At 45.4% G+C, this 26,417-nt stretch overlaps 1 protein-coding gene across 3 annotated transcripts; it reads right to left on the minus strand.

The window, feature by feature from the left end:
• Positions 1-26,072, minus strand: CDHR5 (cadherin related family member 5). 3 transcript variants are annotated; one of them, XM_048855225.2, is made up of 15 exons: positions 25,597-26,072; positions 25,171-25,346; positions 22,743-22,793; positions 22,271-22,363; positions 20,676-20,774; positions 19,330-19,440; positions 18,863-19,036; positions 17,347-17,437; positions 15,845-15,942; positions 14,664-14,870; positions 13,275-13,391; positions 11,116-11,188; positions 9,132-9,647; positions 4,003-4,169; positions 1-2,205 (listed from the first exon to the last, which is right to left on the minus strand). In XM_048855225.2, exons 1-15 carry the CDS (start codon positions 25,727-25,729, stop codon positions 1,654-1,656), a joined length of 2,658 nt encoding a protein of 885 aa, XP_048711182.2. In that variant the 5' UTR covers positions 25,730-26,072; the 3' UTR covers positions 1-1,653. The 3 variants fall into 3 exon arrangements, with proteins under 3 accessions (XP_048711182.2, XP_048711183.2, XP_048711184.2); XM_048855226.2 differs by having other exon boundaries at positions 9,429-9,647; positions 25,597-26,067; XM_048855227.2 differs by lacking the exon at positions 9,132-9,647 and having other exon boundaries at positions 25,597-26,061.
• Between the last annotated feature and the right edge of the window lie 345 nt (positions 26,073-26,417).

Here is a 26,417-nt window from a genome sequence, read left to right on the forward strand (position 1 = left end):
TTATCTGCACTCCTGGATGCCACAGCTTTATTCCAGAGACATGTGTGGTCCATTCGGCTTAGCATGACAGCGATCAGAGAGCCATAAAAAAACCCACCTTGATCATCATCTAAATATGAAACAAGGAGCCTTCTACTAACTCGTGGCCCAGGTCTCCTCGCATTGGCCCCAGGTGTGACTCCCCCTGAAGAGATTTGTATACCAGTGTCCCTGTAGATTTGGGAAAGGGCTCTGTGAAGGAGAGTTTACCCTCTTCTGCCCCAACAGTAAATCAGATCAATGAACAAACCAAGTACAATACGGTTACCAAAGCAGAGGGCTACTTTACAGTAGTTGCGGGCAGCGGCAGCACATGCTGAAATCCTCTGTAAATTAATAGGTTTAATCCTTCGTTGTGGTCTTCATGGTTAGGAAAATGCTGGATGAGGCCCAGCTTTGCCCTGTTGACTTCATTGGGGCTATTCCCACGCATAAATGTAAGCATGTGCCTAAACGTCTGCAGGACTGGGGCCTGGCTTTGGACTCGCTAAGCCACAGTGGGTCACATTCCTATTCTAAATTACACCAGTGGAAATCGGGAGTAATGGCCTTGATATCACAGCGGTGTCCCCGCAAGAAGAATCAAGTCTTAAATTAAAAACAATAAAGAATAAAATACTCCATTAAAGTGTTACCAGTTTGTGTAAATAAACATTCCTGACATAGGGAGGAAATGACTAAGTTATGCTAATAACAGGAAATGTAATGGTATTTCCCACTACGCTTGTTTCTATGCTCTCTAGCTTCTGTGGGCAGAATGAGCTTGTAGTGAAGTGGGAGGCTGTTAATTTTACCTGGGGGGTGAATGAGGCTCATTCAGTCTCAGTGGGAAACTGTACTTTCCTTAATTTTGTGCCACTAAATGGTGGTGCCTCAGTGGTGTAACTAGCACTGGGATTTAAATGAGCCTCAAAGCAAACTTCTGTGGCAATTGCCTGTTTCATGTCAAAACCAATTAAAATGGACTCTCTGCATCATTTTGAAGCAAAACCTGAAGTTGTCCCTGGGAACTTCCCCACTAATTAAGTTGGGAGGGGTTCATCTGTAGAGAAAGCCATAGGAAATTCACATCTATTCAGCCATTTCAAGGGAAGCTTAAGGGTATCTAGATCACTGCCAAAGAGTTCTCCTGATTGCCCCTCAGAAAAACTGGAAAGAGGGAACAGAAGTATTTTTGGAGCCCCCTGGCTGAAGTAAGACCTGGGCATAGTGCCGGTGGCCTAATAGCTAAGGCACTGGCCTTTGAAGCTAGGAACTGTGGATTGGACTCTCCTCTGGAGTAAGAAGATACTTGATTTAAATCAATATCAGCTCTGAAGGAGATGGTCTAGCTTAACCCCAAGTTATTGGGCCCAGTGCAGGCATCATTGAGTGAAGTTTTATGGCCTGTTCTAGGAAGGTCAGACTAAATAATCACAATGGTCCTACCTGGCCTTAAAATCTGTTTACACTAGAAGGCAGAAGGGGATCACGGAGAGTATGTTCGTGAAATCTGCCAGCCACCTGTTTGCTAGCAGGCCTGTCTCTCTCACAGCACAAAGAACCTGGGACCCTTAGAAAAGTGGCTTCAAATTACCCACAATTTCCAGATTGGCAAAACTCATTTTGCTGAGCCTATAACAAAATGTCGTCTTCTGTGTCTGCATCCTGGTCAGGTTTGAGGTTCCCATTCGTTGCTTGGAGCTGAGCTCTCTCTAGAATGAAGGACACCACTGGGTCACCGTGCTGACTGCCCTGCTCATCCTCCTCATCCTCCTCCTCCTCATTCCTATCCCCGTCCCCATCACTATCATCTTCTTTGTCAACCTGGTCTTCAAGCACTACAACATCATCCTTTGTGTCTGGATCAATATCATCCTTAAACCACACAGCTTTGTATCCATCGTCCACTGTCTTCCTGTCCTTTGTGAGGATAGATTTCACTTCTTTATTGCTGTCTGTGTCCTTTCCCTCTTTGTTCTCCTCCCCACCCTTCGTGGCAGCGGAAGCTGTTGCAATGGTGCTCTCCACCCTGGGCTCCAGAGGAAGGAAGCCGTCTGACGGCTGCTGCCCGACAGGGGTACCGTTCTCCAAAGTGTCGCTTCTCAGCGATTCATTGTCTTTCGTGCTCCAAACAGGATTTTCATCATCTTGGTAGCCTTGGTTACTTAAATCCTCAAGGGGATCCTGGGGGAATGGCAAGAGCAGAAATGTCTCATGATGGAGGGGGGAGAGGGGAGGGGGAGAAATGAAATGCTCGGGCACCGCTCTGCGGACATCAGTGGAATTGCACCCCTGCTGCCAGCTGAGGATCAGGCTGTCGAGGGGACCCAGACAGGAGGCATGCGATACCCTAGTGGTAACTTTTGAGATGTAATTTCCCCTCCCTTCCTTTCTACCATCAGAAAAGTTGAATCAAACAATCTATGGCATGGCTGCCAAAACTTACTGACCCTCCGAGCCACATACGACAATCTTCAAAAGCCCAAGAGCCAGGGGGTGCCTGCATGGGCTCAGGGCTTCAGCCCAGCTCCTGCTGAAGCCCAGAGCCCTGGCAGGTGCATCCCACTGGGCAGAAGCCCTGAGATCTCCACCACCTCGCTGCAAGGCAGAAGTCCCAAGCTTCCCCCACCCCAGTCTGGTAGGTGGAGAATGGGAGGGGGATGTGGGGGGCTGTGTGAGCTGCGCTTTAATAGTAAAAGAGCCTCATGTGGCTTGTGAGCCACAGTTTGGCCATCCCTGCCCTATGGGAAAGGACAAGTTCAGAACAGCTCGATTTGTTTAAGGATGGGTGGGGGGGATGCAAGACAGTCCAGTGAACTAATCAACAGCAGCCTCACCTCCATGACTCCTCCCCTCTTCCATCAGACCTTGAGGGAGAGTGGTTTTTTTTTGTAAGCTGCTCCTAACCCCAGGTAGCCTGGTGAATTATTGGGACGTTTATTCCTGGCAGAGTGATTGTCCAGTAGCACCATTACTCCGTTTAGGTGTTATTAGCATTTGCTGGGGCCCATTTGTTCCTATGGAAGCCCTGACTTGGGTCAACATGTCTCATCTCAGAGGCTTGCAGCAATCACCTGAGATGCAGGCACTTGATGCATCTCTCAGTACCACCGCTGCAGTCACAGGACACCCATAAGAAGTGTATCTAATACTTTGCACTTCTAAGGCACCTTCCATCTAAGGGTCTCGCTTTACAAACGTTAGTGAATCTCCCCTCCTGACACTCCTGTAACAGAAGTATTAGTGCCATTTTGCAGATGGAGACAATGGAAGCCCAAAGACGTTAAAGCCAACATTTTCAAAAGAGGCCACTGATTTTTAGGGTCCTCCATTTCTGGGTTCCTGACTTCTCAAGTTCTGAACACCTGCAGCTCCCATTGAGTTCCTACTCCTATCTCTTTGAATCCACCTATTATCTGGCCTCTTATTCTTTGAATTCTCTGGGGCATGGGTCATCCTGCTGTTATATCTGTACAGTGCATAGCAGAGGGGCTGGAGCCTCGACGTGCTATGGCAATACAAATCATAATGACTGTGACAGTGCGTGATGTTTGGCTCACCAAAAAATGGAGGCCTGCATACTCAGTGCGACGCTTAAACTTTGGTCCATGCGACCTGTCACAGTCACGCAGCAGGACATAGAACGTGGATATCCCAGCACCCTGGTTCTTTCTTTAACCCCAAGACACATAGGTGCTGACTCCATGGGTGGTGCTCAGCACCCACCAGCCATAGCTGATGTGGGAGGGGGGGAAAGGAGGTCGGCAACGGTGGCACCAATCAGCGGATGGGGGAGGAGGGAGGAGAGCAGTGGGCGGGCAGGGGTCCTCGAGGAGGGGACAGGAAGAGGCAGAGCAAGAGCGGGGCAGAATGGGGGTGGAGCATCCCCCGGGAAAAGGAAAAGTTGGCCCTTATGCCAAGGCATCATTTCCGAGCTCTAAGGCAACCCTGAAACGAAACAGTTACAAATTAACCACTTACTTTGTCGCTCTCTTTTCCAACCAGATGCTTAATTGTGTTTGCATAATGCTTGCCGACAATCAATCCAAGCAACAGTAAGGCTATTACCAGAAGTACCGCCAACGTGGCGCCTAAAGCAGCCATGTCCTGTGCAGTGTATTGCAGGTTAGCTCTTGCGCCTTTTGTACCTACGAGGAAAACAAATGGATGTTACACTTCTCAGAATCACTTATAGGTGGCCTTTAATGCAAGACTTGATTGGAGGAGGAGAAGACAAAATTGCTTTTCTAAGATCAAGGGGAAAACTCTCCTGTAGAGTGCAAGTGAGGAAATGGACCCATTTAATCTGACAGGGTGTACTGCAGTGGCGTGCTTGAGGCGTCGGCTTTTGGAAGGACACCGAATGGAGAGGCTGGGCCTTACAAAGGTGACTTTCCCATTTAAGCAAATGGGGAATTTTTCCTGAGAAAGAATTGCTGGACTGGGACAGGAGTGTTGTGTTGACATTTGGCTTACCACATTTAACCCCCAGAGCATCCTTTCCTTAATCACAGCTCCTCATCCTGGACCTTGAATGAGGTGGGAGCTGAGGTGCCCAGTGCTGCGGGGATCAGTACCTGTGGCTTAGCAAACATGTCTGTGGCACATTCTGTACAGTGCCAGACAAAAGTTTACACCCATTGTGGGAAGGCAGATTGTGGCTGGAGTTTATTACTTTAAGTTTCAAATGATTAAAAGGCAAGTAGGATCCATTCTCATCCCTGTACCTGCTTATCACTGCCTAGACTGTGTAACTGAATGAGCAAATAAACAGTGGTGTTTCCTAGAGCAGACCTTTGTGACAATATTTGCTTCACAAATTTCCACCAGCAAAAGAAAACATTTTTTTTTGTTTTCTAGTGGAAAAATGAGGCATCCTTTGTGCAGCGTTCTAGCCCAGAGATTTGGGGCCAAGTAAAAACAGGGAATAAAAACTTGACCAGAATAGCATTCCGATCTCTGTTACATGGCTGCAATTTGCACTGACGTCAGTGGGATCTGAGAAGCACCTTCTACCCTATTAACAGGTGGACTTACTGTGCCATATTACAGCTGTCATGCTGATAAAAGCTACTATACTGGCCATTGTGCTTGTTGCTATGCTGCAGTAAAGCGCAGAGGAAAGTGACTGACTTAGGAGTTGCATTAAGTTGCACTATTTTAAAGTGTCTTTAATCCTTCATTGATGACAGCATCTCACTCTGATTCTTATATTCCATGCCTATGGCAAATTGCCAGCTTTTCCTGGCTGTAAGTTTGTGTTATACTTTCAGCATTTAGCAGGTACAAGAAGCCCTTACCAGAATCAGCATCAAAACTGAGACACAGTACTATACTTCCAGAGGATTCATCTATTTAGCTTACCTCTAGGAATATTTGTTTCTTATTCCATCCTCATTTTGAATAGTAAACCAATTTCTTTCAAGTTTCACAATAATTAATAGCGTGTTTCGCCCTTTTGCTGGCATGTTTTAATTGTGGACTTTGAATATTACCTGGGCTGGTGATACTGCCAACTGTTTATTATTAACGTGACAGTGAAGGACTGGCACTTGTATGAAATTTTACTACTTAATTGTGTTTGATACCATGATTAGTGATGGGAAATGCAGTCTGTAGAACTGATGCAAGACTTCACTCTTTCTGACGTCAGTGGGTGTGAAGTTATCCCTTTGGTGCACATGTCCTAGAAATTAAAGTGTACTTCAGCATCAACCTCCCATAAGTTGAGTATTATTAAAATGTACTATAACTTTCCCACTGACTTCTTCAATGCACTTTGGCTCACACCCTTAAAGTACACTCCAGTCCTTGGCATACAAATCCCTTGACACCAAAGAACAGCCTTGAGGATAGGAGTCAGAGCATTTAGATCCAGAACAGGCCTATTGGCTCATTCCTCCTTGCCTTTGATAGTGCTGACTTGGCCCTCTGAAATATACTGTGTATACAGGAAAATAGGGCAATAGTTCTGTCACTTTAAGTACCCCAAGCCAACATATTTTTAGTACAGCGGTGAAACCATTTCCTTGCCTAGTTACCAGTATGTTGTTTGTTTGATAAATAGACACGAAGGGCCAAATTTTTAAAGTCACATCTATGTTTGGGTACCTCAGTTTCTGGGGTTTCAATCTTAGATACTTTAGGTACCAAGACTTGAAAATGTTGGCCTAATTTTGGCACTTAATAACTTGCCAGGGGGTGGGGTGGTGTTTTTCTTTTTCCCTCAGAGAGGCTGAAGCACCTGCAGCTCCCTCTGAAGTCATTGGGAGCTGGAGGTGCTCAGCATTTCTGAAAATAAGGCCCCATCAGTCTAAGCCTGGGCATCCAGAAATGGAGGTACCCATTCTAGCCTGGATCTTGGAGAAAAACACAGGCTGGAGGAGGGAAAAATTTGGAGAAGGCACCAAGAACCCCATTTGGGTGCACATGGCTAGAATGCTAGCTACAGCACCTCTGCAAATAGTTCTCTTACTAAAGAGCCAGTTTAGTTTTAGAAACATGAACTCCTCATATGTTGTTACCCAGAATGCAGTACGTGAAACCACGGTGACAGCAGTCAGTCTAGTGAGACCCACAGCAAAGAAGAGAGTATGATTAACACGCAAACTAAGCAGCACCTAGAAACGGAGCAATCTGGTAGCATGGAGGGACTGGGAAAGCTGGATTTCCACACACAAATCTTTGCACGAGCAGGGAAGCAGTGGAAGCAAGAACTGAGTCATATACACACATGACCATGGAAAATAACTATGAGAAAAAGAAGATAAAGCTTTTTTTACTACCTCTTTGGGGATGAGACATGAGTGAGACACTGGAACAGCCGATGAAAGTGTTTCTGTGCTGGGGTCTCAAGCAGAATGAGATTGTAGAGATAGGTGATCGTTTTTTTTACCCCAAACCAAGAAGCCGAAAAGAGAATAGATGCGTACACTACAGAGCTGAGAATTCTGGCATCCACATGTAACTTTGTAGCCATGATTTAGAGACAGAGTCGTTTGCGGCACACCTGATTCCAGCTTACAGGAAAGATTGTGAAGGGAAAACAGTCTAACCTTAGAGAAAGGCTTCCAAATAACAAGAGCAGCTGAACTGTCCAGGGAAAAGATCAAAACCATGATAGCCATTAGTGCAGAACAAATACACAGACTCAGGAAGCAGGACAGAGACAGACGAATTGAGACAGTAGGCATCATTGTCCAGCGTATGTACTGCGCAAAGCAACATAACAAGGAAAAAAGAAATTGCCCAGCCAATGGGCAGTGTTGCAAGGAGAGTGGGAAACACAACCACTTTGTCCCCGAGCTGCAGTGACCCTGGAAAGAAAGAAAAGCAGCAGGACATGCAACGATTTGTGGATGTAGAGGCTTCCAATGAAGAAAAGTATGTCTGCAGTGTGACTTCAGCAAATCCGAAGGCTATCTGTGTGCACTGACAAAGAAGGCGGTCAGCCATTCAGCTATTAGCTCAATGACCAATTTGATTCCGGCTGGATTGTGGGGTCAGCAGCAAATGTAATCCCAGCAACAGTGACATAGCAATATGAGACAGGAGAAATGTGGTTTCATTGTACACCACCAGGACTTGGTCATTCTGAGAACAGCAGGCTGTTGATAAGAAAACGTCTCCTGTTTCATGGCTATCGCTTGGAGTCTATACAAGTTGATGCACAGTAGCACCAGCTGCTGCTAGGTAGCAGGGCAGTGCAAGCCGTGGATTGGATTGTAGTACAACGCTAGAATATCCTCTGCATGAGAGAGGAGGAAGAACAGCCAGTAAGGGCCCTGCCCAGCATTTTAACAGAATATAAGGCCATATTTGAAGATGGGCACCTAAAGGGCAAGCTGAAGTTAGAAAACCATCCCCACATGCTGCCTGTGAGATCTCTTAAACAGTTTTAGCCTGATGAATCCACTGACAGAGCAACTGGCAAGTCTGAAAAGAAGCAAGACTGCTCAGAGGCATTGTTACACCAGTTGAAACTAGCTCAAAGTGGATCGGCAGCCTAATAGTGGTGAGAGAATCTCCAGGTAAACTGAGGATTTGCAGTGATCCAGAACCACTTAACAGAACATTGAAAATAAGTCATTATCCGGTTGAGGACCTGCTGCCTGACTTATCCAGGGCAAAAGTCTTCACACTTTGTGATGTTTAGAATGGATTCTGACAGATTCTGTACTGTGGCACTATATATATATATATATATATATATATTTAAAATCCCTATTAGTTCTTCACTCTAAAACACGGAAAACCAAAAAATGAGAAACTGAAATTTTTCAGAAAACTGGCAAAAATCTGATTTTGCAGTGTTTTTTGATTTTTGACAGAATATGGTTCCATCAAAGTTTCTCTGACCAGCTCTGGTCAGCAGCAATGAAGTGCTACCCTCCTGAGTACTGGTAGAATTGAGTTGGAGAGGGGTCTCTGAGCCACAATGCCCTTCATGGCTGCATCTGGGGTGGAGCACCTTACACTTAACCGCCTTCAAAGGGCTGTTCCTAAAGTCACAATCTATTTAGCAGGTTTCATCTGAAAGAATTCCAAAGCAATTTACAAACTAAATAGGCACAGGAGTCCCTTTCCCCAACACTGAAAGGCAGCTGCCTTCGGAATACAGCAGTTTAACAGCACAGGGCAATACCAAGCAACATTTGAGAACAGAAAGTGAAGAAGAATGCTGTATCCAGTAAAAGCTGCACTGGGATTTTAGTTAGGCACTAAAAAGTAATTATCCAGATTGGGCTTTCCCCAGGACATGGGGGTTTAGCCCCCCCTTCTCTTGCAAAAGGTGCCATGGGACCTTGATGACACCAAGTGGTCAGAGCCTTGCTGTGCACCACAAAAAAGGGCTATCTCCAGTAGCACAGTGTTCCCCAATAGCATACTGCTATGTTGAGGAATATTGATCCCAAAGGGTGAGTACATCCTACTGAGTCATCAATACTGCAGCAGTTCTTGAGACTTCCTTGGAAACCTCTCCCATTCGTAAGGAGGACAAATCAGAAACAGACAGCGAGAATTAAACTGAATTTGCTGAGCGCAGAGCTATTGCGGGGTGGGGCAGGGGGGGAACGCCTTGATTCTGAGTAGCACACACATCTATCTACCTGTCTGATGACTGTTTGTGAAGGATGTTTGAGAAGACACAGGGTCTGATGGCCTCGGAGATCTGCTTGCTACTAGAGTTGATGTAAGAGGAGGGCTGGGCCCACCAGATGGGGAAGATGGCGGAGCAGTGGATTGAACAGTTCCACCTGGGTTTGTTCCTGTTATGGGGAATTTGGTGATTCCGGATTCTGAAGACCCCACTGGATGCATGCTGGATACTGCGCTGGTAGAAGACTTTGTGGTAGCAGGCTTTGTTGTGGTTTCAAGAGGCGGGATAAGTGAGCCTGAGGGAGTACCTGTCACAGGCTTTCCAGTTGGCCCAGATGTGCCAGCATTGTTGGTTGTCATGTTCACTGAAGAAGTGGATTTTATGGGTCCTGAATTGGATGTAGAAGCCGTGTTAGTTACTCCAGGTGGTGAAGCTGATGATGAACCAGAAGGTTTTGGAGTGGTGGTTCCTGTCCCAGCAGCAGATGAGGTGGTGGTGGTGGTAGAGGTAGGAAGAGTTGTTGTCCCTGGAGACCCAAAGGTACCCGAGGTGGTGTTTAACTTTTAGCTACAATTTCATGTTACTTTATTTTTGACAATGGCAAAACATTTTATTCATCAGAACAGAGCAAAAGTAAAGCAGGTGACGATTGATACAACAAGCCATAAAGTTTCAATATAAATAACCAAGAAAGGTGTGTGTTCTACTGGCTGGAGGAGAAGGAGCTAAAACTTCTCCCTCCTTGCAACTCTTTAAAAGTGGAATTATGTTCATGGGCAGGCAGAATTTTAAAACCTACTCAAGTCCAGGACTGGCATGAACCTTAACAATCAGCAGAAGACTTGTGGAGCCATATTTTAAAAGGGCCTCCGAAATGCACCAGCAATATTTGTGAGTGCGGGCAAATCTGCATTCATAAGGGGACTCCTCCTGTTTTTGCACATGCAAATTCTTGTCTGCATGTGAAGCTGCAGGTGTTTGCCCACACAGATGGGTGTGTCCTCAAGTATAATGGACACTTTTCAGGAAAACTTTTTGCCACTTGGCCTATTGTATCTTTCTGTGCACGTCTAAGCACCATTTTGCTGCTGTTATCCAAACACTGTTATAGTGGTGAGGTAATGCAGGACATCAACTGCAACATTCTGCAAGGTGTAGTAGGATATAAACCAAGAAGGATATTTGGCAAGGTGGCCTGGGGTTTCTGACCCACTCCGTGTATTTAATGTGCAATGCAATATTGGTCTGCCTTCATGCAGACTACGAGGTGCTCATCAAGCTTTCAAATCTGATTGAGTGTAAATTCTGTCCAACAGCAATTGCTAATGAGTATGGAAGGCACAAACTACCTTGTTCCAAAGAGGTTCCGTGATGGCCAGGGAGCCACGTGAAAAGTTCCATGCATTGCCCTATGGCTATCCTATTTTGCATGAGTCACAGCTCCATATTAGTAAGAGCTAAAGATCCCAGAAGTTAATGTTCCATCTTGACCTGAGTAGGAGGCTGCTGGGATCAAAATGAAGCACAGTATGCTGGGACCTCTTGGCTTCCCTTCTCTTTTTTAAAGATAAGAGCAGCTGCCATCTGCTCCTTTTTAAGCAAACTAGGAAAAACCTGTTAGCAAGGTACCCTTGTGACTCTCACTTTTGCCAACACTCAGCACCCCTCTTCATTCTGACCAATAAAATGAAGCATTGTATGTACAATGAAGCATGATCCTAGCTCTAGTCACATGTATAAAAAACATGGGAAAAGGAAAGTGAGCTGTCAAAGGCTAAATTCCTGGCACTTTGGGTGGGGGAGGCTGCTGTGAGTGTTTTAAGGCTACACTTGGAGTGCTCTAGCTGGAGAATAGAATAGAGCCTCCTATGGGATATGAATAGGCTTTGAATTGGGACCATAGTCTCTAATGTGTGATCTGTGTTCTCTAGATTGCCTGGGGCAATGTAAAATAACTCTTTGAGAACCATAAAACAATGGGATGCCCAGCGTACCTGTGGAAGGTGTGACCTCCACCGTGATCACAGTGTTTGCCTCCTGCAGACTCTCCTCATCGGTAGCAGTGGCCTATGCAGACATGAGAAGGAGATGACATTGGCTGCTTGCTTCATTCATTCATTCATTCTCCGAACATCCCCTGAAGTAATAGTACTCTGTACACTCCCACAGCACCTCCCGCTTGAGGCACTCAGAGCTTTATACACGTTCTATAACAATCCTTGCAGCATCCTTTTCAACTATGAAGTGGGGAAGCATTTTCTTTGCTGCTTTACAGATGGGGACTCTGAAGCATGAAGGGGTAAACTAACTTGCCCAAATTCACGCAGGAAGCCTGACAGATCTGGAATCAGAACTCAGATCTCCTGAGTTCCAGTCCTGTGCTTTCAACACTAGACCATATTTCCTCCAGAAATGCAGCAGGGAACAATCTGGCACTGGCAGAAGGATACACAATGTGACAAAAAAGATCTATCCTTTAAGAAAACCCAAAGGCATAAGCCCCCTTTCTTGCTCAGAGGGGGGAAAAAAACAAAAGGCTTTATCAGAGGATTTCAGAGTCCCCACAGCTGGTGCATATACCAAATCAGTAAAAGTCTTTCTCTCTCATCAGTCCCTTTTGGACGTAGCTCCCAGTTAAGTCATTGGTGACTTTGTGGGTCTACGGAAGGCAGATTCTTAATTTTAAGAAACATTTCCCCTCTTTGTGTAAACCCTTCTGTGTGCATGATCGTTCGGAAAAAGCCAGCTCAGAGGAAAAATCCTACACAAAAGAGAGCTCTTAACATTGTTACGACAATCGCAAATAACTTAAAATATTAAGTGCCAGAACCTCAGCTGTTGGAACATGGCACAGCTCCACTGATGCTGATTTACATCCACCAAGGATGAGTCCCTTAGTATTTCATCTTCCCAACAAGAGTTGGTCTGTATCCTAAATGGGAACCTGGTAGATACGAACGGTGTTAATTGCACAGTCAACCTTTTAGCTGGGTCCTAAAGTCTTCCAAGAAGACAAATTTTGTTTTCTTTTTGTTAAATTCTGTGCATATGTAACACCAGGTTTGCAATGATTAGTAGACAGCGGAGCTCATTGAAATCTTTCTGTCAATTTTTTTCCTGTGGAAAACTGGATTTTTGACTAAACAAAAAATTTTGTGAAAAATGTCTGATTTCTTTGAAACTTGTTAACTTTTCATTGGAAAACTGAAAATTTTGTTTTGTTTTAAATGAAAAGTTGAAATTTTCTACCGAAAACTCTGGAAAACTTTTGTGTGTGTGTGTGTGTGTTCGTTGAAATTTTCCATGGGTGAGAGGGAAAACCCATTTCTTGACTGGCTCTGGCAGACAGTCCTGTATTTTACAGGCTTCTCAGGCATGTTAGCTCTATGACAGGGGTGGGCAAACTTTTTGGCCTGAGGGCCACATCGGGGTTCCAAAACTGTATGGAGGGCTGGATAGGGAAGGCTGTGCCTATCCCTATCCGCCCCCTCGTACTTTCCGCCCCCTGACTGCTCCCCTAAAACCCCCCCACCCCTCCAACCCTCCCTGCTCCTTGTCCCCTGACTGCCCCCCCAGGACATCACCCCCTATCCAACCCTCCCTGTCCCCTGACAGGCCCCCCGGGCCAACCGCCCCCTACTCCCTGTACCCTGACGGCTCCCTGGGACCCCCTGCCCCTTATCCAACCTCCCCGCTCCCTGCACCCTTACCATGCTGCTCAGAGCAGCATGTCTGGCAGCTGCGCCGCTCGGCTGGAGCCAGCCACGCCGCTGCACTGCCTGGCAGGAGCTTGCAGCCCCGCTGCACAGAGCGCTGGCTACACGGCGAGCTGAGGCTGCGGGGGAGGGGGAACAGTGGGGAAGGGGCCGGGGGTTAGCCTCCCTGGCTGGGAGCTCAAGGGCCAGGCAGGATGGTCCTGTGGGCCAGCTGTGGCCCTTGAGCCGTAGTTTGCCCACCTCTGCTCTATGATCACTATTACCTTGAGCTCCCTATCGCCCCAGCTGTTGTCTCATCATCTGTTTCTATTGTAAGGTCTCTAGGGTGGGGGCTGTCATTTTTATGATGTGTCTAGCTCTGATCGGGGACCCCAGATACTCTGGGAGCTACTGTAATACAGATAACTATCCTCTGCCTATCAGGAAAGATGACATACCAATACTGTTAGAGTTGCGGCTGACTGCAGCATTATGTTTGTCAGGACAAGTCCGTCTCTGGTTACAGTGAAATCACTGCTGTTTTGAATGCTGTACGTGATCTGAGGGTTGAGTTTCTGAAAAATTAGATAAGAAAGTGAGTTAAGCGTCTGCATTGGCTGTCTGTGTTTTCCCAGAAATTGTTGCCCATAACAATGAGCGGAATCCTTACTCCTATAAAAATGGTTCCCTCAGGGCGAAATTCACTCCCATGCAAAGAACCAGCACAAGGGAATCCTGTTGGGAAGGTTTAAATGGGATAAAAACGTTGCATAAGCCTATTGCTGGGCTTCTGGACTGAGGTAATTGTTGCTGTATCTCTATATGTTGTTCCATCTATATATGTCCTGTTCCTGTCACAGGCTGGCTGGCCCTTTAGAGCAAGCTAGGCTGAGCAGCTGAGCTATCCCTCAGCTTCACTGGTGATGCAGTGAATTAGTGATCCCAGCTGGGTGCGATGGAGCTTAGTTACAGTGATAGACCTCAGAACAAGGATGATTTAAAAGGAGCTGTGAACTCAGCCTGGAGAGGAGACCAGAACAAGGGGAGTTCCCTCTCTGGGAAGGGCCTGGGGGAGTCAGGCTGGAAGGCCCACAGGGATTAGGGTAGGTTCCTATGGGGGAGCCTAAGATGGGGCCTGCAAAGAGCAGGGAGATCCCTGAGCAGGGGACCTGCTAGAAGGAAGCAGCATAGGAGAAACTTTGTGGAGGGGCTGAGGGAAAGGGCCAAGAAGCAGTGAACGTCAGTGGAACCCGAGTGGGTATTTATTTGGACTTGCAGAGGAAGGGGGCTGAACTTAAGAGGAGACCTGACTGGAGGGCCAGGCCATGGAAGACTTGGAGAGAGACAGGCCATCACAGGCCTGAAAAAATGGTCAACAAAGGGTGCAAGAGAGACAAAGCCCACCCTGTGCAATGCTGCATCCAAGCCTGAGGGAGTGCCCCTGAGGTGAGGGTGCACCTTAACAGGTACCCATACTGTGTTCCTGGCTGCCCTTACGCCAATTAAAACTGTCAATCTCCTCTCTTTACCCAGGATCAATCACTCTGTTGCAGACAGATAAATACCTATCCTCGCTTGCTCCTATCAGTAATGTCCCCATCAAGCTGAGCCGTCCTTCAATGTCTGAGGAAATGATGGGCCTTGCAGTGAGACTGAAAGGCTATGAGATCCGGACTTGGGATTTCTGGGCTTCCCTGTCACAGTGGATGCCATCAGCAGCTTTCGATGGGCTTGATCTGGTTGCCTCTCAAGTCAGTGGCAAACCCTTCCCTCCTATCCCCCAGCCCCAATCCAGATCCACGCATGAAGTATGTAGAGTAACAGACCAAACCCTTCCAGTTCCTTACATTAGGGAAGTCGTCATCAGCTGCAAAGATCTTCAGGGGTATTGAAGGTGCTTTAGAGTCCATGACCAGACTGAGAGTGGCCAGCCCGGCAGACACCGTCCCTGTGTACCTGGAGTTTTCAAAGTATGGTGCGTGGCTACTTTTAGCGATGACCTTGATCTCTACTGTGGTGAAGGAGTATCTCAGTGCATTGTTGGCCTGGGTGGCCTATAGAGAAAGGAGACAATACAGACACACAACTATTCCCTTTGTTGGTGAGACACAAGAGGATGTGGGGCCAGATCCAAAGCCCATTAAAGTCAAAGGGATTTTTTTCTGTTGATCAAATGGGCTTTGGATGAGGCCCATGATGGGAGGCTGGGATAGGACTAAGTTAACATTTAGAGCAGGGGACTGATGGTTAGAACTGCTGTGTTCTAGCCCAGTCTCTGCCACTGGCTTTCTCTGTGACCTTGAACAAGTCTCTTAACCTTCCTGTGCCTAAAATTTTCCCCCCTATCACATGGGAGGTGCTTGAGGCTTAATTTATATATGTAAAGTGCCTTCAGTTCTTCAATGCCAAGGGCTACAGAAGTGCAAAATATTACTAGGATAGGATGATCCAAGCCAGCAGACACGGCTATGCTGCATAACATCAAGAGGTTCCACCTGCAGCTGTGTTTACAGCCTGAAAATCTAGAGCTTGGCACATATTTTTTTTTCCCAAAAACGGTTTAAAACTCTTGACTTTCCTTTGATTATATTCTAGTTGGAAAATGAGCTTATTCATATGGGCAGACTAAATAGCTGCTTTTGTGCCCACACAGATCATGCCCAAGTCCCCAGCACTAGTCCTTTCTGTTAAGTTATGATCATTTTAACCCAGATGGATGGCTCTTCAGTTAAGGTTGCTTCCTACATGCTGATTTGAGGGCACAATCCAGTCATCTTTACGCAGGTCAAAATTCCCACTAAGAAATCCCAGCAGGAATTTTGCTTGTAGGAACAAGGCAGGATAACACCCGTTTCCAGACACCTGTCGCACACTGGATGCTTCAAGAAGAAATCCTGTGTTTAATTACTCTTCATCACAAGCCGAAGCACTGTGGTTTCCTTGACTCCTAGCACATGTAAAGTCACTGTCCTCCTGGCCAGAAGCTCTGGAGCTGAGACCTGGGGTTCTGGAATGTCAATAGACTTACCATGACATGCAAAATGAACGTGTCTGTAGTATTTGCTGCTTTGTTCATAGTTATATTCCCTGTATCACTATCCAATAAGAATACATCGTCCTTGTTTCCTAAAGACAATGGGAAGGTTAATTAGGACTAGTGTTGACCATAAGAGATACTTTAGTAAATGTATCTAGAGCTTTAAGAGATTTCGCTGTGGCTTATGTGTTTTGCACCTCGGATATTGCAACCCATGACATCATCTCCTTATCACCCTTGCCAGGCTTTAGGACTGGGGACACGTAACATGGACACAGTGTTACCTCAAAGCGTAGATTCAGCCTGATGAGAACAACAGGAAGACACATGCAAGCCTGACCGGAGGTAAGAGAGCAACACTTCTTATTTAAGTTGCACTTAAGTGGCTCCAGCTGATGTATGAGGCCGACGGTGCTAGTACTTACATAGTAAGAGCCAGTCCTTACCTCAGAGAGCTTACAATCTAAAAGGACAAAGGAGGTGCTCCCCTCATGTTACCGATGCGGGGGAACTGAAGCACAGAGAGACTAAGTGACATGGTTAGGGTCACCCAGGAAGTTTGTGGGGCTGAGCCAGGAGTTGAATCTAGGTCTCCTGGGTCCCACTCCAGTGCCTTAGTGACAACACAAGCCTTGGGAAGGAATGAAGAGATTTTTTTACAACACAGTGGGACACGTCGCTCACTGTCAGCATCATGTTCCCTACTCAGTTCTGCACTGCCATATGGGTATGCAGCTAGGCCACGCCTTACAGAACAAATTAAAAAGATCAGAGAACTAACAATCTGTCTGATATGGATGAATTGTATTTGTCAATCAACTGACCTCTTTTTTTAAAAAAAACAAAACAAAACAAAAAAACGTTGACTGAAATAATGTGCTGTTTGACCATGGAGAAATCAGCTGATTATAGTCCAGCCTTTATCTTTTGAAATCAAGACTAACGCATGGAATCCCAGTCAGAGCTTTTCGCAATGTCCAGTGGTGCGAATACAAAATTCTCAACTAAAAATGAAAACACAGAAGGTTTCAGGAATTTTTGGTTCAGGCAGGTTGAAGACTAGCTGGAATCAGTGTGACTGGAATGGAGAAAGTCAGCCCCAGCCATTAGGATAAAGATCTGTATCAGCTGACAGAAAAGAGCTTCTCCCTCTCCCCTCCCCCCCCAAACAAACACACTGCGCTGAGCTCTGGTTGTAGTGATGTGCTGCTCCTTTTCTCCCCGTCTCTACAGTCTAAAGAGACAAGAAACCTATGAGGTTCCCACTATGTGTCTATACAGCACCTAGCACAATGGAGGTCCTAATTCTATCCTGATGGGGCCTCTAGACACGACAGGAACACAGGCAATTAATTGCAATAATTATTTTTCTGATCTAGAGCTACATTGCTGTGACTAAATATTAATTCTGAGGATTCCCCCCACTGGTGAGGGAAACTTGACAATATTACCAATGGGAAATGAATGTTTGGGAAGATAGGAACTTTACTCACCATCAACAATGCTATACACTATTTTTTCATTCAAAGTGTAGTCAGGGTCGATGGCATAGAGGGGCCCAGGTTTTAGGATCAGCGGTTCAGTCTGCAACAACAAGGCGAGACTCTTAAAAACAAGACACTAGATGCCTGCAGAACTTTCCAATCCAAGTGATACTTAGCTCACGTGCACTCTATTACTGGAAAACACAATGCTTATTGCCAGGGGTTGACTATTGCAGAACAGAGACGACAGAGAATAGGATTTGGGGTTGTGTAGCTCCTTCCTTGCTCTAGGTATGCATCAAAAGCAATGAACCCTCTGCTGTTGGGAATTTTCAGTCTCAGTGGTTGACTCAGACTTGCCACTGCACTGACATGTCCTCATTTATGACTGGCGTCAAAAGCCTGCTCATGACTAAGTGATACAGCTGGTACTGGGCATGATCCTTGGGGGAGAGGGTGACTTATTGTTCAGTGTAACCAGTCTTCTCCCAGCCTCCCCAACATGCATTATTCTGCTGACCATAGTCTCAAATAGTTGCTGGGGAAAACAAACCATGTTTCACTGTAACCTTCTTCCGTGTGGGGTGTGAAGACATGCAAAGAGCTGTCTCATGGAACAAAGCTGAGCAAACCCCACAAAGGGTCCAGTCCTGCAGCCCGTCCTCAGGCAAGAGAGAGACCAATGTGTACCAGTATCTGATTCAGAACAGATTTTCCAAACGCCTCATGAACTGAGCTGATCAATGCTAGACAGGTGTTCAGAGTTGATGTTCTAGTGTCATTATTATCGTCCCTCACTATTGAGAGGGAGTTACCGGAGCTCGCATTACAAAGCCTTAATTTCCCAAAGGGCTTTTTGAGCAACTGTTTTGCTAAGCACATCCACACTGACTCTATGCCAATGCTCTCATCTCTCTTAGGATGGTAATACCGTGCTGTAAACTCAAGCAACAAGCACGTCTGATGGAGTATGGTGATGGCATAGATACGGGCTGCATCACATGGGTGCAGCAGCAGGCATCTCTCCTAAGCTTTTTCAAAGAAAGGGCACCGTATTGAGGGCTGGATTGAAGCCGTAGGCACACCCCGACACTGGGGCTGTTCCCATGGCCTACACCCCAGTAGAGGAGTGAACTAGAGGGGTGGTCTCCTCCATGCTTCCAGCAATGAAAGGCAGGAAGGCAGGATGCCTGCCAAATATGGCAAGCCCCTTCCCCAAGGAGTGGACCTGGTCTGCTCCCTGATGGTGGCTGCAGGACCAGTTGGCTTCCTCCCTGTTGACTGTGCTGCAGACTCAGGGAGAAGTCACTGCCTTGACTTACGCCTGCCTCATGTTTTCAAGCTTTTCTGCACCACGATGGGAGCTAGGAATATAGTAATTTAAATCTGAGGTTCCAACATCACGTGAATCCAGGAACCAGGGCCTTAGGCCTCTGATCCGATCGGGCCTGGACCATATCTGTGATGCTAAAGACCTGTCCTGGGATACAGACTGAAAGCATAAGCTCCTGTGTGGGCTGCCTACCGTTTTCTCTGAGATGTTGACCCTTCCAATGTACCCGCTGCTGATGCAAACTTTCTTATCCGCATTAAGGAAAGTGCACGGTTGGAACCAGGGCGGTTTGGTGTCGGCTTGTTGGATGTCTATGTTTATTGTTGCAGTAGCTGTATTTCCATCTGCGCTGCCAGGTGCCCTGTCCTATACAGAAAATCAGAACATTCCTGTTAGATGCAAGGCATATTTCCAACCTTAGAACCCCCTTCCCGGAAGCCCCTGCAAAATCTAATGGGCTGGATCCTTAACTGATGTAAATCAGTGTATCTTCATCGATTTGTTTTTTTCCAATGGAGCTATGCCAGCTTATACACGCTGAGAATCTAGCCCTGCAACTATTGTTAGTATGACAATTACAGCTATGTTGGTGGATAGAATACCCACCAGGACATAGCAGCTGTGAATAATGAAATGTTTTGCTCACATATAAAACTCACCCTTGCATACAAGATTAACTGCATAAATTTATATTTGTCATAGTCCAGGGTTTTGTGCAAGTAAATGCTTGGGTTATTAATTCCTTGTATGTTAAAGTAGTCAGTTGCTTCCTGAAAAACAAAAGGGGGCGGGGAAGGATGATAGCTGTCTCCATCACAGACACACACTCTGAAATACTGTTAGCTGCTTAACATATATAACATCCAAGGCGGGGTATTTATAGGAGAAATACATGCATAGTTCATCTGTTGATGCTTTGAACTCTTTTTGGTCTCTTGCTAGTAAAATGGAATCATCTCTGGCATTTCAGTATGGATCATTAGTGGAATTTTGAACATTCTTCTCTCAAAATGATCATAGGGCTGAATTCAGATTTAAATTAGTGGAACAGAGAGCAAAACTTGGCACATCGCTTTCTACTGTAGTCGGAAATAACAGGCTTGGCTTCGCTCTCACTTACACCAGCGCCTTTCATAGCATTCTTCCTGATTTATACCATTTTGAGGCCAGAATCTGACCTGATGGGTAAAATTCTGAACTCATTTACACCTGTTTAACTCCATTAAAATCAGTGAGGTTTCACAAGTGTAATTGATGCAGAACTTTGACCCCCATCTGCCCTTGACATGATTCTCTTCTTTTTTTGTTTGAAAAAAAGTTTTTATCCATTCCTTTGTTAATTAAAACTTAAAACAAACAAAATGACAAAACACCATCCTTTATACTGCAGATTGGCATCAGTTTAACTGAATATAAATTATCCATTGGTCTTTCAACAAAATCCTTAAAGATGAAGGCTGATCTTGTGGCTAAGGCCCTGGACTGGGGCTCAGGGGATCTGGATTCAGTTTCTGGCTTTGCTCCAGACTTCCTGTGTGACCTGGGGCAAATCCCTTAATCTCTCTGTGGCTCAATTCCCTGTCTGTAAAACTGGGGTAATCGTACTTCCTTTCCCACTCTGTCTGCTGACCTATTGAGAGTCTAAGCTCTTCAGGACAGGGTCTCTCTCTTACTGTGTTTGTAGTACAGCCTAGTACAGTTCTTCCCCAACCTTGTGTTGGCTTCTAGGCACTACTGTAATGTTAATGCTGAAGAGGTGCTCTGGTAATATATATATTTTTAAGTGTGAATTTTTGAAGAATTAATTATCTAAAACATGGATTTCTCTGTTTCACTAGTGCCTCCTTGCTCTGTCCTTGCTTTATCTTTCTGGAAATCTCACATGTACTCCAGCAGGTGAAATAACCAACTCTTGTTGAATGTCCCACTTGTCACCTGTCTCAAAGTTGGTGCCAGTGTAAATCACTAACAAAGAGTTCTATGCTTTTGCAATGAACGTACTCACCGGGGTGATCGCTGTAAGTTCATATTGTATGTTGTCCAGATCAAGGTCGCTAGCAGTTACGCTCTTCTCGGGTATAATGATCGTATTCACTTTTGTATCCTCAAAACAAATATACATGATTATTTTTCCATTTTGGCAAATGGTCACATGCTGGATATAGTGTCCTCACTGGTAAATCCTTCCTAGTCCCCTTGTGCTGTATGGGTCAGTGCTCTTGAATTAGAGAGAATCCTCCCACTGCCACCTCTGACCAAGTTTAATTGACATGGTGGTAAAAATGCTGGATGCCCCCAGAGCATTGTCTACACTAGGGCCCTTATCGGAACTGGTGTTGCTGAACTGAGATGGTGCCAGCAGAAGTGTGTATTCTAAAATTCCCTGGTGTAGATGTGATAGCTGCCATCTTGGCTGACACACCAGGGACTTAACCAGAGCTAAAAGCAGGAGCTGCTGTAGCTTGAGCTAAAGAGTCAAGTTTTCCCAAGCTGTGGCTGCAACAGGTTCCTATCCTCTGATCAGTGTGACCAAGAAGGGCAGGCCTCACAAGAGGACCTGAAGTGTTTTGAAACCTGCCAGGCTCTCTATGTGGAAGATGGGTGACACCTGGTAGCTAAGCCTGAATATAAACTGCCTGTTTTTTTTAAGATGCGTCTTCTCTGTGCAGAGCTTTTGTTCTGACTAAATAGTACTTTGCTTTATGAAAGCTGGCTGGTCGCTGATGAACCTTGTCCTTGCCTCTGAGAGAGCAGGACTGCAGGTGCTGAACTCAAATCAGTTCTGCTGAGGTGATCACAGTGAATTGCAGAAATCTGCAGCCTAAGTCTGAAGGGAGAGGATAGTGATAAGCTATTACCAGCAGGACAGTGGGGTGGGAGGAGGTATTGTTTCATATTCTCTGTGTGTATATAAAGTCTGCTGCAGTTTCCACGGTATACATCTGATGAAGTGAGCTGTAGCTCACGAAAGCTCATGCTCAAATAAATTGGTTAGTCTCTAAGGTGCCACAAGTACTCCTTTTCTTTTTGCGAATACAGACTAACACGGCTGTTCCTCTGAAACCTGCCCCAAGAAAGTCGACCACCAGAGGCCCGAAACTTGGGTGGGATCCCTCAAGGCTGCCCATAAGAGGTCAGAGGTGCAGTTACCTTAGGAAATGTGACAGTCAGCACAGAGGGGGACCTGTAACGTGTACTGAGAAGTGGGTTCCATAGACAAAGCCCCTGGAGAGCTGCACATTAAGGGGTGCCACTCTTGGCTTCAGTTTGCTTTCCTCTGTGTGCTTTGATTTTGGCTAAATAGGTTAAGTACTGATTTCAGAAGTACTGAGCACCTACAACAAAACAGCTGAAGTCAACAGAAGCAGCAAAGATTCAGCACTTCTGACAGTCAGGTTTTAAATGACTTTGACTGCACGGGCAGTAATTCTAACCTGAAATGTCAAGGAAGCATAGTTCTCTAATTTTCATGGACGAGAACAGGTTTCATACATGCTTATAAATCATTTTCCTCTTGCCAAATTAGAGTCCCACATGAATTGGAATTATCCGATCTGTAATCTTCCCTTTATTATGACAACACTTTAATAAAACCCTTACCTCAGGAACCTTTGCAGTGATATTTGTTTCCTTGAATGTCGGGCTGTTATCATTCAAATTGCCAACTTTTACTACAACATTCACAGAATTGACCTGGTCGGGAGGTAGGAAGAGGGGAGAAAAATCACAAATAAAGTAAGACCGTTCGGAGCAGCACTGACTGGTAGGCATGAGCTGAGAAGACCATGTGAGAATCAGAATTGGAACTGGACTACATGTGCATTTGGGCTGTAGGCTGAATGAAGGCCTGGGTTTGAATTTGGATATGATGGCACTGAAATCTCATGGGCAGTGGGTTGTTTTGTTTTTTTTTTTTTTGCTCTTTCCAGGAGAAGACAACATTTTAACCATGAGAATGAGCAGTTTCTCACAAGGGGTATGTGTTGTGAATAGTTAACATCCGAGCCAAGAATGGTGTCCTGTTTCTAGTTTCTATCTAGCAATATGGCAGCATATTAGAAATTATACTCACCTCGACACCCCCTTTCCAGCAAAGCAGGGTTACTAGTAATACATTTTCTGCCTGTGTTTTAAAAACAGAAACAAAAAGTCTGTCATTTTAAAAACATCCATTGTGGCACCAACATTCTTCTCAGGTGTGGCTCACTCCAGTCCTGATGCAACAAAGTAATTGAGCACATGCTTTTGTGCATTTTAAGCACGAGCTTAAATCCCTTTTACTTCAGTTGGGATTTAGGGACAAATCTCATTTGAAATCAATAGAATTTAAGTATATGCTTAAAATAAAGCTAGTGAATAAGTGCTTTGCTTCAGCTGTGTTTATACTTTTTTTTTTTTAAGATATTTTTCTTTCTTCCTTTTACAGGCCTTCAATTAGCTTCTGATCTCCGTTACACTGGTGTCAGTGTGAAATCACTCCATTGACTTCAGTGAAGTTACTCTAGATTTACATAGCTGCAGATAGGATTGGACACTTCCCCCCCATGCGTGATGCTAGGGCTTGTCTACACTACCCGCCGGATTGGCGGGCAATGATCAATCCAGCGGGGGTCGATTTATTGGGTCTAGTCTAGATGCGATAAATCGACCGCCGAGCGCTCTCCTGTTAAGTCCAGTACTCTACCAGGGTGAGAGGCGCAGGCGGAGTTGATGGAAGAGTGTCAGCCGTCGACTCACCGCAGTGAAGACACCACAGTAAGTAGATCTAAGTATGTCAGCTTCAGCTACGTTATTCATGAGGCTGAAGTGGTGTAACTTAGATCGATTTTCCCCCTCCCCCTCCCAGTTTAGACCAGACCAAAAGTGGGGCAGTGAGAGAGAGTTCTTTGACGCTGATGCTCAGCGAGGTTTCTGTTTATACAGATACCAATCAGTCCAGCTCCTTTCTTCATGGCTACATCTGTTCCCATAGCCAAAACCCTGTCTATCTGACTGCAGAATTAACATCCACCCTGCTAGAGTGCCCCTTCATTGCTCCCACATTACAGTGAGTCTGGCTGGAAAATCTGCAGCAGATCCAGGTAAATTAAACAGAGGTTAATATTGAACAATGAGTACAATGTCCCCCACAGAGTCTGTTTTTACAGGAAATCTTTCATTGTTCGATATGCTGCAGATTTGTACATTGGGAAAAGCAGGACTGCATTGCAGAAACTATTGAGAGGGTGGGAAGGAGCTGGAGGCTTTTGTTGCTGGGGGACAGTTTAGGATTGGCACATTTGCTGGCTATTAAAATAATCGGCAGTGAAATAGTTAACAACTCTGCCATTTAAATTGCTATTCAATTTCCAAATTAGAACTCCACTAAGGTGAACAGAATCATCTCGCAGCTCTAGACTGTTGTCATTTTGTGTATGTATGTGTACGATATTAAACCAGCCGTGGGGAGTATCCAAACTCCACTGAAATGCAGTTACAAGTCTCTGCTTTAAAACCTGCACCATATTCTCCAACACACCTTATGGACCCCTGGAATAGACTTCCTGGGTAGGGAACTTAAGAACAGGCATACTGGCCAGACCAGTGATCCATCTAGATGAGTAGCCTGTCTTCTGACAACGGCTGGTGTCATATGCTTCAGAGGGAATGAACAGAAAGGGCAGTTATTCAGTCCCAGCTTCTGGAAGTTACAGGTTTAGGGACACCCAGAGCATGAGGTTGCTTCCTTGACCATCTTGGCTAATGGACATTGATGGACCTATCCTCCATGAACATATTTAATTCTTTTTTGAACCCATTTGTACATTTGGCCTTCGCAAAATCCTCTGGCAAGGAGTTCCAAAAGCCGATTGTGCATTGTATGAAGAAGTACTTCTTTGTTTAAAACCTGATGCCAATTAATTTCATTGGGTGACTCCTGGTTCTTGTGTTATGTGAAGGAGTAAATAACACTTTTTTTTCTCCACACCAGTCATGGTTTTATAGACCTCTATCATATCCCCCCTTAGTCGTCTCTTTTCTAAACTGAATAGTTCCAGTCTATTTAATGTCTCCTCATACTGAAGCTGTTCCATCCCCCTAATCACTTTTGTTGCCCTTCTCTGTACTTTTTACAACTCTAATATATGTTTTTGAGATGGGGTGGGTGAACAGAACTGAATGCAGTATTCAAGGTGTCGGTGTACCATGGATTTATACAGTGGCATTATGATATTTTCTGTCTTATTATCTCTGCACCTGTCGGCTTTCCCCCAGTGTTCCCTTGAAAAAGAGAGAGTTGGTGGGGGCAGAAAAGGTTGAATTTACGCATACAAGTTCCCTGTTCAGGATACCGAACGTCAGTAAAATGGAAAAGGTGACGCCATTTTACAAGCCAGCTGTGCTGTGACTGTCAGAGTTATTAGATCATGTCCCTTTCATGTGACCTGTACTCTATGAAGAGTGTTTTACAATATTAACTCATCTGCTAATTGTCTCTTTTTTTCCAAATAAAAACTTACCTCATAATCCAAGGACTTGGTTAGACTCAATTCTGTGCCAATAATGGTAAACGATCCGGAGTCGAGTGAGTTCTCAATTGTTACTGTGACACCAGGCTGCATTGTAATGGTGGTAACAATAGCCCCCAGCTGATTATTCTCGTCTATTGTTGGGTTCTCATTTCCTACAGAACATTCTGGAAAAAGCACACAATCATTTGTATCAACGTTGGCACAAAATTGTCAGCCAGTTCTCTTTGGATATTGGAACAGTCAGACTGGATCAGACCCATGGTCCAGCTAGGTCAGTACCCTGTTGCTGGCAGTGGCTAGCACCAGCTGCTTCAGAGGAAGGTGCAAGACACCCTGCAATAGGCTGTTATGGAATAACCTGCTCATGGGGAAAATTTCCTCCATGCTCGTAGGACTCAACAGATGCGGACTTACCTGTGGTGCTCTGTGCAAGAACTTGTGTTAAGGGCAGCAGCAGAAGGAGTGCAACAGCAGGGAACTGATTAGAAACTGCCATGCAGGAAGCAGAAGGAAGCCCACGTCTTTGGACAAATCTAATCCACCACATTTTTTCTCCGTATTGTCACTGAAGCGTGCTCACCCATTCGCTGCCCCAGGAAGAAAAGAACACTGCATGTCTGGAGCAGACTCCCACCTTCGGCACTTCAACCTTTGCCTCCCTGCTTTATTGTTTAACTTATTTATGACTTATTTACTGGTTCCTGTTCTCAGAATGCGATAAGCTGTGAATTCCGCATTCTTCTTGGCTCTGGATCTCTGGATTTTTAACTGCGTTAGGATTTGGTGTTGAATACCCCCAAATAAATATAGTGGAGGGGGGGTGGACGTTGGCACCTGTTACGTTGTCTGTCTCCTCCAGTGCTCCTCAGTGGCAGGTGCGATTGTAATCACAGAGTGCATGCTAGAGTGTTGTACTGAGCCAATGATTTGGAGCAGGGCTGCACTTCAGATGTACCACAGAGACTCTCTGCTTCATGGTAGGGTCACCAGATGACCTGTTTTTTTAAAGGGACAGTCCCTTTTCTGGGGACTTTTTCTTATATAGGTGCCTATTAGCCCTCACCCCCATCCTGTTTTTTCACAGTTGCTATCTGGTCACCCTACTTCATGGGAATGTTTCATGGTAGAAATAATATGGGCTTAAGCAAACCTTCCGTGTCAGATCTCAACTCACTACTAGCCAGTACTGTCCTATGCAGCCCACATCAGGTCTATGCTCAGCTCCATAGCAAGCC

The sequence above is a fragment of the Caretta caretta genome, chromosome 6, assembly GCF_965140235.1.
Source record: "Caretta caretta isolate rCarCar2 chromosome 6, rCarCar1.hap1, whole genome shotgun sequence".
In the NCBI taxonomy this organism is placed as follows: Eukaryota; Metazoa; Chordata; order Testudines; family Cheloniidae; genus Caretta; species Caretta caretta.